The following is a 14,407-nucleotide window of genomic DNA, read 5'->3' as shown; positions in this document are numbered from 1 at the left end:
CCGAGGAGAATTCCCACCCCTGATTCAGTATAATCAGTCAGTTATCTCAAAATATACAATAGTCAACCAACACATTATACGGTGATTTGAATACAAAAACATACAGCAGTCAGTTAATGTATCAAAATGATTCCAAATACAAATGTTCAAGTTAAAGTTTGTTTTGTTTAACAATACCACTGCAGCACATTGATTAATTAATCATCAGCTACTGGATGTCAAACATTTGCTAATTCTGACACATAATCATTAGCGGAAACCCACTGCAGATTTCCTAATGCAGCAAGAGATCTTTTATATGCATTTTCCCACAAACAGGAAAGCACATAACACGGCCAGTGACAAAGTTAAAGCAGACGTGTTAATTTCTGTACATAAACAAAATCTTTTCTATACATGTACATAATTAATATTACTTAATTGATTTTGTTTAATGATTTCTTCCCATATAACAGAAAAAACCCACCTACAAATATTTTTTTGTTAAACACATTTATGTTCTGAAAGAAATTAGTACCAGCCTTTAACGAGCTCAATAAATGATTTTACCTTCCACTGAACACTATAATTACCTAAAACCTGAACATACAGCATGGATTATACAGGTAACCGAGATGAGAGGTCACCAAGTTAGTACAGTCATTGTGAATAAGCATGTTACATAATCAGTTGCAGTGCAGTGAATATATAGGCCAACTATATCATTATTACCTCATCAAATCAAACAACTACAGATCATCATAAAAAACTAATACTTTTTCAACTATCTACATAACAAACACGCTTGAAAAATATTCATTAAAAAATTAAATAAGCTTTGAAATGAGATTACAGAAAGAATTCTGGAAACCAAAAGAAAACCAGTCATACTAATATAAACAGAAATAGAACAAAACATAAAAAAAAAAAAAAAAAACAAGAATTGATTCAGTTCCTCAGGTTGTTTCAAGCTTTTTAATATTCTTGTAAATGTTTGAATTACAATGACACATTTTCGTAGAAACTAATTATATATGTAAAAATAAATTTCAATCAACCCTGGTTAAAAACAATAAAAATACTCGAATACATGTATGGTAATTAATGAAATGTAAGATTTTACTGGTTGCAGTATGAAGTTAATAAATACAAGTTAAAAGGTTTGACAATCTTAAGTACTGAAAAGCCCACTGAGTATAAACACTGCATTAGACCGAAGCTACAGTAATTACCTCCATCAATCTCTCCTCCACTGACTGCAAAAACGACAAAACAAAACACGTACACATGTAGTCTAAATTATAATGCTTCATTTCAGGCATGCACCATTTTAATTAACACTGGTATATTGACCTCTTGGTAATTTAGCAGTGTCCCTTATTTTATCCTTAACACATAACATTACACCAGAATTGTAAGATTTATAGCCAGTACATGGTAAGTCATATAACAAGCCCCAAAATCTAGTAGCCCATCAGATTATTACAAGGCCCTACTTATGGAGGGTGGCAGGGGAGAGAAGAAATGGCTATTAACATACATGTACTTCAAAAAGTGACATTTTGAGTTTTAAAAGTTACATTGTTTGCATGTATTAATAACTGTGCCATGTTTCTGTTTCAACAACCCCCACACTGCCTGCTCTCACAATTATTTCAGGATTTGTTCCACTATATTAGTACTGTGAATATTAGTTTGGGTAAACTGGTGGCTCAAGTTAGATTTCAACTGCTAAATTACTCAGAGCTGTTGTCAAGGTTTAGCTCTGAAATTCATGAAAATACATCCAAAAATCACTGCCAACAGTTGTTTATAATTTTCAGTTAATTTAGTTAATTATCATGATGAAAACCATCTCCACCAACAAAAAATAAAATGTTCAAAAAAATATCCAATTAAAATTGATTAAATGTACAGCACATGGACATGACAAATACGTGACATGTTGAGATTACAACAAAGTGTTTACTGCCATCCTACCTTCTTAGTGGGCATCACGTGCAGGAAGTAAGTAGATGACTCGTCCTCATCATCAATGTCATCTTCGGAGCACAGCTCAAGGTTGCGGCCGGCGCGACACAGTTCCAACAAACTCAGCAAGTCATGGGACCCAGGTTCTTCTGATAAACTGACCTGCACATACAAATCAAAACTATTAAAGTTTGTTTTGTTTAACAACACCACTAGAACACATTGATTTATTAATCATCAGCTACTCGATGTCAAACATTTAGTAATTTCTGACACAGTCTTAGATGAAACCCCACATTTTTTTTTCCATTAGCAACAAGGGATCTTTTATATGCAGACAGGACAGCACATACCATGACCTTTGCCAATCATGGCACACTGGTTGGGACTGGAAAACCCAATCTGAGAATGGGTCCACTGCAGGAGGTGGTTTGATCCTTAGGCGAGTGACTGAGCTAGATCCTGCACACCTATGTTTAGTGAGACAGAAAACAACTCTTTAAAGTGACATCATCTTTTATCTTGCCCACTCTACTGAATTAGATCCTGCACACCTATGTTTAGTGAGACAGAAAACAACTCTTTAAAGTGACATCATCTTTTATCTTGCCCACTCTACTGAATTAGATCCTGCACACCTATGTTTAGTGAGACAGAAAACAACTCTTTAAAGTGACATCATCTTTTATCTTGCCCACTCTACTGAATTAGATCCTGCACACCTATGTTTAGTGAGACAGAAAACAACTCTTTAAAGTGACATCATCTTTTATCTTGCCCACTCCACTGAATTAGCCAGCTCTTGCACGGTGCTAGAAAAATCTGTGTAGCACCCGGGTGCTGGACGATTTCTAAATACGCCTGACATCATAACTCATGTTTTATAACGATTTGATGTCATAACTCATGTTTTATAACGATTTGATGTCATAACTCATATTTTCAAAATTCTGTTTGCTATTTAACGTTGTATCATTTTAAAAAAGATATTTAAACAAATTAATATTTTTCACTTTTTCCGTGTATGATTAACTGAGTTTGTAGGTGAAATGTTTATGAATCGTTCGACAATAAACAAACCGTAGCTTACAAAATTAATGTCTTGTTACTGTAATGGTCAAGAAAAAGAATCAATCACCGTTGTGAGGTAGAGATAAGGCAATTCCAACCCTCGGGACAAAAACGTTTTTGTAAGGGCATCAGTTAATATTTTGTCCCCCGGGTTGGAATTGCCTTATCTATACCTCACAACGGTGAGAGATTTTATTAATACATACTCCTCTCATAAACAACACAGAACATACCATGGTCTTTAATATACAAGTGGGATAGTGCTTGGGATGGAGGGAAAACAGTCATCAGAAGGTGTTGATTTGATGTCAAATATGTTATCCGAGTTGTGATAAAATAATTATATATCACATAGGCTGCACTCTTTTAAATTAACAGTAAACTTAAATTTTGTTTTGTTTATAGTCGCTGCTGTGATTACAGTGATTAATCAGTCACTGTCTATTTGCTGTATGTTTCCCTTAGCAGCAAGAGATCTTTTATACACAATTTCTCAGACAGGACTGCACATACCACAGACCACTCATGGGGTACTGGTTAGGATGGGGAAAATACAATCCTACAACCAAACCACACACACCTTGTTTAAGATGGTCTCTAGTCTGGTGGTATGACGGACCACACATACCTTGTTTAAGAAGGTCTCTAATCTGGTGGTGAGACGGATCACACACACCTTGTTTAAGAAGGTCTCTAATCTGGTATGGCAGACCACACACACCTTGTTTAAGAAGGTCTCTAGTCTGGTGGTGAGCGGCGCGTTGTGCTGGAAGTCGATGCTGTAGAAACCCTCCAGCCAGAACGTGAGCAGGTCGAGAGATCGGCACCGGATCCGAAACAGATTCTTGTCACCACTGTTTCCTCTGAAACAAAGTGGTAATAGTTAGTTATAGCACTGGACATCAGGAGAGTAGGAAACTATAGTGTCAATACATGTAAACTACAGTTTAGACATTATGACTGTATTGTATATATAGGACATAATAATGCTGTTAGGTCATAATATATATTATTTAATTATATAAATAATGCAAAAAAAACACTAATTAAAAAAGTCAAGAAGTCACATAAATACATGTACTAGATACAAAATACACGTAGTTTATGAAATATTTAACAAACTTTTTCTAAGTCATAACTATTTTTCTTTTTTGTTTTATTAATGTCAAGAAAGTTACAGCTTTAAACATAAATGAATATTGTTCTTTGTTGAACAAATTTAACCTATTCCTGCATATATTTACATGACATGAAAGGGGATTCAATTCACAACATGAATTAAAACTGTTCTGTAATACATTACGAGTTCTAAAAATTAGAATTATATAACACTATTTTTATCATGTTAACATATATAAGATTTTTAATGTAAACTGCTGAAAGAAGACCTATATGCTTGATCTAGGCTTTTGGATAATCCCAAAATTAAGCCACTTTATACAAAATAAAAGCATATTTAAATTGTAAGAGAAAGGACAAAAGCTTACTTTTGTGAACCTGTGTATTTGTCGAGGATGAAGTCAAGGACTTGTTCAACTGTGACAAAGTATCGGAAACAGTAGAGAAACTGCTGAACATAGCCGGCACTTAACGCTGATCTGAAACGAACATAAATAACATGATTCACACATGGGGAAAAGAACTTTCTAAATTATTTTGTCCAATGTAAATATCGCATACAAATATGGGAGAGGAAGTACTCACTCTTAGTGATGATGAAATATATTACCACCACATTGGCTGTACTCTTTTTAATTAACATTACACTTAAGTGGGGGGTTTTGTTTTGTTTCCGGTTTGTTTGTTTGGGATTTTTTGTGCTAACATGACCACTATATAGAGCATATTGATTCAAAAATCATCACCTATATATATATATATATATATATTTGATATAAATCAACATCCACCGATGAAACACTGTAATGCCGGTTACGGTTTCTTTTGCTTAACAACATCACTAGAATACACTGATTTATTAATCATCAGCTGTTGGATGTCAAACATTGGGTGATTCTTACACATTCAAAAGACAACCTGCTATATTTTTCTATTAACAACAAAGGATCTTTTATAAATTTTTCCACATACAGGGCAGCACATACCATGGCCTATGCTATACCAGTTGTGGTGCACTTGTAGGGGTGGGAAACAACCAATAAGAGAACAGTTCTACCAAAGTGGTTTGATCCTCCAACCCAGTGACCTCAGGCGAGTACTCTACCAACTGTGTTAGATCTCATCCGTTAATTTGGCTTATCTAAAACACCACCAAACAGTCTGAGTTAGTATGACTTACGACACATAGAGGTAAGCAAGGAGACCCTCACTCTCTCCTGTTTGATGGCTCAATACACAAAGATGAGTTAGTATGACTTACGACATATAGAGGTAAGCAAGGAGACCCTCACTCTCTTCTGTTTGATGACTTAATACAGATACATAGAGGTAAGCAAGGAGACCCTCACTCTCTCCTGTTTGATGACTGAATACACAAAGATAGTTTGAGTTAGTATGACTTACGAGACATAGAGGTAGGCGAGGAGACCCTCACACTCTCCTGCCTGAAGGACCCTCATGTCACAGCCAATGAGTGGCTTGTTTACACACTGGAACTGTAACGCTGGATTTGATTCATACGGCCGCAGAACCAGAGGCTGGGAGGGCAGCGAGGTGGCCAGACTGTAGAGGAAGCACTCGTCCAGGCCGTACAGCTCACACAGCAGCATCTGGAGAACATCGTAATCACTCAACAGCTCATTTTCAAAACAGCATATATATGCTCATTTACAGATTTTGTAGCTAGCAGTAATGTTAGTACTACTAAACAGGCATTCTTATTATGCGATTTGTCATACCAACTTGTCATATGCAATTTGTTGTGAGAAATAGAACAAGTTCCAATTGCTACTCCCGACATGACAAATTATTCTCACAGTACAATTTGAATGCATGCAACAATTTGGTGCAACTAATAACATAATGATCATGCCCCCAAAGCAATATGACAAAGTTTTTGTCAAAACATGACCTGTGCCCATTGAAGAGGATGTTAAAACTGTGATTATATGATATATGATACACCATGATGCAGCCAAACTGTTTTTCTCAAAATGACGTAAATGGATATTTACATATTTTAGAAATGAATTCTTCAATTGTAATGCTTACTAAGTTTAGATAGTCATCTAATTTGCAGCTTCAAGTGATGGCAAAAACAAGTTGAAAGTTTATAAGCGAACCTCAGGGTTCCAATATGCAGGTGTAATTAAAATAAAATGTTTCATGCAGGACTATTTTAAACATATTTCTGATGTTTTTAATCACTACATTTCTCAGCTATGACTTCACAACAATGAAACCCCTCAAAACCGAACCCGCAGTAAACTGGAATTTCCTCAAAACTGGTCCCTACGAAAACCTGAATTTTGTCGAAACTAAATGTTTTTCATGGTCATTTTTAATATCAGTTCAGAACAGAACCTGCTAAATAGGTTATTCTTAAAACTGGACATATTGCTTAGTCTTGTGGGTGTCCGGTTTTTCACAGTGTATGACATAATTATCTATTACAGACTACACATGGTTAATTACCACTCATGTTTACACAAAGAATTCATTAACTTACCAACAAACAACAAACTTGATCACTCAACTGTTGTTGTTTGATTTGTTTGTACATATAAATTGAAATCTAATAGAATTTGTCTGTGCATATATATGTATATAGTTTCAATTTTTACACCACAAAAAGAGAGATTTAACAGAAATGTTTTAAATTGATTGAACTTCTATCAGCTTTTCTAAATTAATTCAAGGACATTTGCACAAATGAAGCATTTATATATTTAACATTCTAGCATTTTAAAAGCAAAACAAAAACACATATTGCAAAATTGCCCAATAAATACCACAACAATTGTAAACCTCTACCATTATTATGCATGTATACTCTCTTATTTCTTCTTGAAGCAGTATACAACAGTAACTATATACCAGGCACTCTCATTTCTTCTTGAAGCAGTATACAACAGTAACTATATACCAGGCACTCTCATTTCTTCTTGAAGCAGTATACGACAGTAACTATATACCAGGCACTCTCATTTCTTCTTGAAGCAGTATACGACAGTAACTATATACCAGGCACTCTCATTTCTTCTTGAAGCAGTATACAACAGTAACTATATACCAGGCACTCTCATTTCTTCTTGAAGCAGTATACAACAGTAACTATATACCAGGCACTCTCATTTCTTCTGCCACAGAAGATTGAATCAGAATACAAATATGGATGACACAATCATATTCCTTAATCAAAACTGGATCTCTACACAAGGTAGAGTGAAAAAGGAATTTTGGTAAAGTTGTGATTGCTTCCATGAATCCCCAGGAGATCCTTTACATCTTTCTTGACCTGCCTGTAAGAGGGTTGCCACCCCTAGACCGTTTTTTAAATTAATAAAGACGGAGCTCAACATTCATAGCTGTGACTAGTGATGAGTTTGTAAGCTCAATATCTGTGTGTACTGACCTGCAAGTGGTTTTTACAGAGAGTGAGAAAACGGAGATTTTTCGTCATCTCGGCGAGATCCTTCAACATCTGGCCACTGACCGACGTCTGATCTCCTGAAACAAAACACACAAGTACATGACAAATTTAGTTTCATTGAAAAAAGTGTCCTTTTTATTTACTTTATTTTGTTGGAATCAATTGATTTGACTGTTAGGTTATGCAGTGTTGAAACTGGGATTAAGGAAAATTATTTTGTCATCCAGATTTGTAATTACATACATGTATGGTGTAAAACCAGGATCAATTCCTGCACCTACAACTGAATGTCATACCATGTAGTGTGTTGAATATTTACTGAGGTTTAATGAGTTGCCTCCCTTTTCAGATCCCTATAAGTAAAGAGTGGTAATAGTTCAACCTCTTGGTGGCAAATGTCTAATTTAGTAGTAATATAGAATGTTACAGGGGCTATTCTCTTCTTCCAAGGTAGAAATGTAAATATTGTTTTTTCTGCTTTACTTGCTACATAGGTTGTTATGTGTATATGCAGCCATATAAAAACAATAGTGGTAAGATATGTTGATGAGACCACTCGTTACAATTATCTTATGACACATCACAGTTATTCATTCATTTCAACTTATTTCATGCTTATATCCAATTAAGGTTCAGGCACGCTGTCCTGGGCACACACCTCAGCTATCTGGGCTGTCTGTCCAGGACAATGGGTTAATCGTTAGTGGTTAGTGAGAGAGAAGAGGGTGTAGTGGTCTTAGACCTACCCACCGAGTCGTTAAAACTCGCTCTGGGTGGGAGCCGGTACATAGCTAACCTTTGCTATGTGACTTGCCGTGTGGCACTGAGAATTCCTCCTCTGTTTGCCCTCCACTAGTACAGTAGGAGCACTGTATACCAACACTACTGTATGTATATAGGACGTGTGTGTATATCACTAACCTTTGCTATATGACTTGCCGTGTGGCACTGAGAATTCCTCCTCTGTTTGCCCTCCACTAGTACAGTAGGAGCACTGTATACCAACACTACTGTATGTATATAGGACGTGTGTCTATATCACTAACCTTTGCTGTGTGACTTGCCGTGTGGCACTGAGAATTCCTCCTCTGTTTGCCCTCCACTAGTACAGTAGGAGCACTGTATACCAACACTACTGTATGTATATAGGATGTGTGTCTATATCACTAACCTTTGCTATGTGACTTGCCGTGTGGCACTGAGAATTCCTCCTCTGTTTGCCCTCCACTAGTACAGTAGGAGCACTGTATACCAACACTACTGTATGTATATAGGATGTGTGTCTATATCACTAACCTTTGCTGTGTGACTTGCCGTGTGGCACTGAGAATTCCTCCTCTGTTTGCCCTCCACTAGTACAGTAGGAGCACTGTATACCAACACTACTGTATGTATATAGGACGTGTGTCTATATCACTAACCTTTGCTGTGTGACTTGCCGTGTGGCGTGGTCAGTTTCTGGTACAGTCTCTGAGTCTTCCTCCTCTGTTTGCCCACCACATCCAGCTCCTGCTGCGTCTGCTTCAGTCGGTGCTCCAGACGCTCCTTGTTCTCCTCGTCATGTTCCTGTGTCATACAAGTCAATCTACCAGTGATGTCTACCTGATATTTATTAGTCAATCAAGACCACATACTCATCATGTACACAAATATCTCAAACTCAAATACATACAATATTACTCATTTCAAGAATACTCATCCATCCATCCATCCATCCATCCATCCATCCATCCATCCATAGGTCCATCCATCCATTGTCCCACCCATAAGCCACTGACCCAAAGATTTGACCAAACCACCCATCTACCACCGATCAAACAACCAAAAAGCCAGCCACCCCCGAGCCACTGCTGAGCCATCCATCCATCCATTTAGTCAATTACCCATCAACCCATCCATCCAGTCAATTACCCATCCATCCATCCAGTCAAGTACCCATCAACCCATCCATCCAGTCAATTACCCATCAACCCATTCAGTCAATTACCCATCCATCCATCCATCCAGTCAATTACCCACCCATCCATCCATCCATCCAGTCAATTACCCATCCATCCATCCATTCAGTCAATTACCCATCCATCCATTCAGTCAATTACCCATCCATCCATCCATCCAGTCAATTACCCATCCATCCATCCAGTCAATTACCCATCCATCCAGTCAATTATCCATCCATCCATCCAGTCAATTACCCATCCATCCATCCATTCAGTCAATTACCCATCCATCCATCCATCCAGTCAATTACCCATCCATCCATCCATTCAGTCAATTACCCATCCATCCACCCAGTCAATTACCCATCCATCCAGTCAGTCAATTTCCCATTCATCCATCCAATCAACTACCCATCCACCCATCCATCCAGTCAATTACCCATCCATCCATCCACCCAGTCAATTACCCATCCATCCATTCAGTCAATTACCCATCCATCCATCCATCCACCCATCCATCCATTCAGTCAATTACACATCCATCCATCCAGTCAATTACCCATCCATCCATCCATCCATGCAGTCAATTACCCATCCATCCATCCATCCAGTCAATTACCCATCCATCCATCCATTCAGTCAATTACCCATCAACCCATTCAGTCAATTACCCATCCATCCATCCATCCATGCAGTCAATTACCCATCCATCCATCCAGTCAAGTACCCATCAACCCATCCATCCAGTCAATTACCCATCAACCCATTCAGTCAATTACCCATCCATCCAGTCAATTACCCATCCATCCATCCATCCAGTCAATTACCCATCCATCCATCCATTCAGTCAATTACCCATCCATCTATCCATCCATCCAGTCAATTACCCATCCATCCATCCATCCAGTCAATTACCCATCCATCCATCCATTCAGTCAATTACCCATCCATCTATCCATCCATCCAGTCAATTACCCATCCATCCATCCATCCAGTCAATTACCCATCCATCCATCCAGTCAATTACCCATCCATCCATCCAGTCAATTACCCATCCATGCAGTCGATTATCCATCCATCCATCCAGTCAATTACCCATCCATCCACCCAATCAATTACCCATCCATCCATCCATCCAGTCAATTATCCATCCATCCATCCATTCAGTCAATTACCCATCCATCCACCCAGTCAATTACCCATCCATCCATCCAGTCAATTACCCATTCATCCATCCAATCAACTACCCATCCACCCATCCATTCAGTCAATTACCCATCCATCTATCCATCCATTCAGTCAATTACCCATCCATCCATCCACCCAGTCAATTACCCATACATCCATTCAGTCAATTACCCATCCATCCATCCATCCACCCATCCATCCATTCAGTCAATTACACATCCATCCATCCATTCAGTCAATTACCCATCCATCCATCCAGTCATTTACCCATCCATCCATTCAGTCAATTACCCATCCATCCATCCATCCAGTCAATTACCCATCCATCCATCCTTCCATCCAGTCAATTACCCATCCAGTCAATTACCCATCCATCCATCCAGTCATTTACCCATTCATCCACCCAGTCAATTACCCATCCATCCATCTATCCATCCAGTCAATTACCCATCCATCCATCAATCCAGTCAATTACCCATCCATCCATCCTTCCATCCATCCTTCAGTCCAGTCAATTACCAATCCATCCATCCATCCATCCTTCCATCCAATCAATTATCCATCCTTCCCTCCATCCATCCAGCAGTCAATTACCCATCCATCCATCCACACATCCACCCATCCATCCATCCATCCACTCATCCATCCATCCATCCACCCACCCACCCATCCATCCACCCACCCATCCATCCATCCATCCACCCACCCAGTCAATTACCTATCCATCCATCCAGTCAATTACCCATCCATCCATCCATTCAATTACCCATCCATCCAGTCAATTATTCATCCATCCATCCATCCATTCATCCAGTTAATTACCCATCCATCCATCCATCCATCCAGTCAATTACCCATCCATCCATCCAGTTAATTACCCATCCCATCCTTCCATCTAGTCAATTACCCATCCATCCATCCATCCAGTCAATTACCCATCCATCCATCCAGTCAATTACCCATCTATCCATCCAGTTAATTACCCATCCATCCTTCCATCTAGTCAATTACCCATCCATCCATCCAGTCAATTACCTATCCATTCATCCATCCAGTCAATTACCCATCTATCCATCCATCAGTCAATTACCTATCCACACACTTGACCAAATCCACACACCTGTCCACCTTTGCACCGAGCCCCATTTATTCAAAATCCATCCATCCACCCATCCACAGTGTGGTTTGGTGAGTTAGATCTTATAAACCATAGCAGCTACAGAATCTACAGAATGTGAATAATCTACAAACTAATTTATAGGTTTGGATAATAATTTAAAAGAATTATAAATAAAATAATGGCAAGTATAAATAAAACAATAATGAACAATTAAAGTATCTACAGAATGTGAACAATTTACAAATTAATGTATAGAATGGGATAATAATTTAGATTTATATGTAAATTAGGTAATGGCAAGTATAAATAAAACAAGAAATAAAATTTATAGGATCAAAATAGTGTGAATGTACAGAATGAAATAATAATATAAAGGAAGTATAGGCTTATATAAATTAAGTGACGGCAAGTATAAATGATATAAAACAATAAATTAACATCTATATGACAAAGATTCACAATTACATTATGTAAACAAAAGAACAGCCACTTTGATAAGTTAACGAGTATACATGTAATACGTGATACTCACAGAAGTCATTTCATAATCTCTTTCTTATTTACTTTACTAACTTATTACCCAGGGCTTCTAGAATTTTATAAAAATCCACTAGCCATAGGATCAGTGATTTTAAAAATGTACTAGCCATGATTAAAAATTCACTAGCCCTACTTTAAATAAATACAATTTTACTAATAGAAATAATCAGATATGTCACCTAAAGAGGAAGATTGAGCTTAAAAATCCTTAGATTGGGGTGAAAAGAGGGGGCAGGATTTTCATATTTACAAAATATGTAAATGCAGCATTTGACAAGGTTTTTTTTCCATTAGCCGTCGGGCTATAGTAATTATTTACTAGCCCAAGAATATCACTAGCCATGGGAGTGGGGCTACCATAATCTAGAAGCCCTGTATTACCTAGTATTTACAAAACTATCAAATGTACTTACGATTGTCTGTAGAAAACTAATAATCTCCTGTACTTCATGATGCTGTGTCATCGCCCAGTGGTAAACCACGCTATCTCTCTTATGGTATTTTACCAGTGATATACCACCGGTATGTAATGTAGTTAAACTGTCAGCACTATAGTGTCTCTGTGGTCTGCTGCGACTTGGAGTAAAACTTGACTGCATACCGTGCTGAGGGGGTCTGTTTCGCGGAAACACAGAGAGAGGATTGGAAGTGGGGGTGGCCTTCCCACGCCCCCGATCTGCTCTCTCGTAACCAGCATTGTTAGTCCACAATGATCTCACTGGTCGAACATCCGCACTGTTAGAATGTGAAGTATTTCCTGGTTCACACGAAGCACTTGTGTGATGAGATGATGGTATTTCCTGTTTACGGTCCTCACCACTGCTGTCATAGAGTCTGTGTTTGTTGTTGTGAGCCATGGAATACACTACACTGTCAGTCTGGGTGGTGTTAACGTTTCTGTTAGAGCTAGGTTGGTTAGAGCTCGCACCAGATGCCTGCAGTGAAGTCCTGTCAGGCTTGGAAAGATGTCCTTGATCCTGCCTCACACTGTCATACTTGGGGACATAATCTTCGCTTTTACCGATTCCGTCAGGCTTGGAATGGTGTCCTTCATTCTGTCTGTCAATGTCAGGTTTGGAAACAAATCCTTGATTCTGTCCGACACCATCAGACTTGTAGCCATCTCCTTCATTTCGTCTGACATTGTCAGTCCTGGACACATAGCCTTCATTTGGTCTAATAATGTCATACTGATTCACAAACCCTGTGACATCATGTTGCTTACTGTGGGCGTCACCAGCCCCACTTGTCACGGTGGCCGACCCTGATTGGCTTCTCGTCAAACTGTGCATGGAGGAGCTCTTAGCTCGGTCCAACTCGTAACGCTTCTTGAACCGTCTTCGCTTCTCGAGCCGCTCGGTATCCGTCGAGTCAGAAGTCTCGCTCACACAGACAGCGAGTCGGTTCTGGCACACAGAGTGAGGCCGGTTCAGAGACTCGTAATGGTGTTTGGATGAAGAGGCGTGGGTTGTCCTATCTATCGACTCATAGAAGTGTCTATCCAAGCAGTCGTTGTGAGGTCTGGCTTCACGATGGTGAGACTGTGCGCCGGTCGGGTCACTACCTTCATGGGCTGGTTGTGTGGGCTGAGATGATGTTGTACTGAGACCACCATTGCTGAAGTCATGATTAATGACAAAACCAGGTGCAGAGTTGGTTCTTTGGTGTTTCCTACCATCTCTGTTCATCTCTTGTCTAGTATCCTCTTTGATGCTCACAGGTGTTTTTCCTTTCACAATATACCTGCACAAACAGAGTAGCATGTTAGACAACAGTATTTAAATTAAAACACTAAATCGTAATTATTATTGTAAATAGGGTCGACATAAAACTGAAAAGCCTGTATTGGAAATGAAATCTTACATAATATCATCTCCTCATATTTGATTACAATTTGGTAAAATAGTTTTTTGTCTGGCTTTACGCAAGTTTGGTTTATTATAAAGTCAAACTTTAACAAAAATAGAGTGAAACTTATGAGTTATTATTGAGGATATTAATCTAGATTAATCTAGTTTTATGTATTTATGAAAAACAATACAGCTT

General features: G+C 38.4%; 1 protein-coding gene across 1 annotated transcript in view; it reads right to left on the bottom strand.

The window, feature by feature from the left end:
* The window catches only part of LOC121383881 (kinase non-catalytic C-lobe domain-containing protein 1-like), a 62,071-nt gene that overhangs the window by 13,378 nt on the left and 34,286 nt on the right, over positions 1-14,407 (bottom strand). The window contains exons 13-20 of the mRNA XM_041513977.1: positions 12,775-14,104; positions 8,995-9,139; positions 7,556-7,650; positions 5,545-5,750; positions 4,509-4,619; positions 3,743-3,884; positions 1,960-2,112; positions 1,212-1,235 (exon numbers count right to left, since the gene is read on the bottom strand). Coding sequence (XP_041369911.1) covers positions 1,212-1,235; positions 1,960-2,112; positions 3,743-3,884; positions 4,509-4,619; positions 5,545-5,750; positions 7,556-7,650; positions 8,995-9,139; positions 12,775-14,104 — 2,206 coding nt within the window. The remainder of the gene's footprint in view (positions 1-1,211; positions 1,236-1,959; positions 2,113-3,742; positions 3,885-4,508; positions 4,620-5,544; positions 5,751-7,555; positions 7,651-8,994; positions 9,140-12,774; positions 14,105-14,407) is intronic.

This window comes from Gigantopelta aegis, chromosome 10, assembly GCF_016097555.1.
Source record: "Gigantopelta aegis isolate Gae_Host chromosome 10, Gae_host_genome, whole genome shotgun sequence".
Classification (NCBI taxonomy): Eukaryota; Metazoa; Mollusca; class Gastropoda; order Neomphalida; family Peltospiridae; genus Gigantopelta; species Gigantopelta aegis.
Note: the sequence above shows the minus strand (reverse complement) of the source record. Positions and strands in the feature narration are given on the sequence as shown.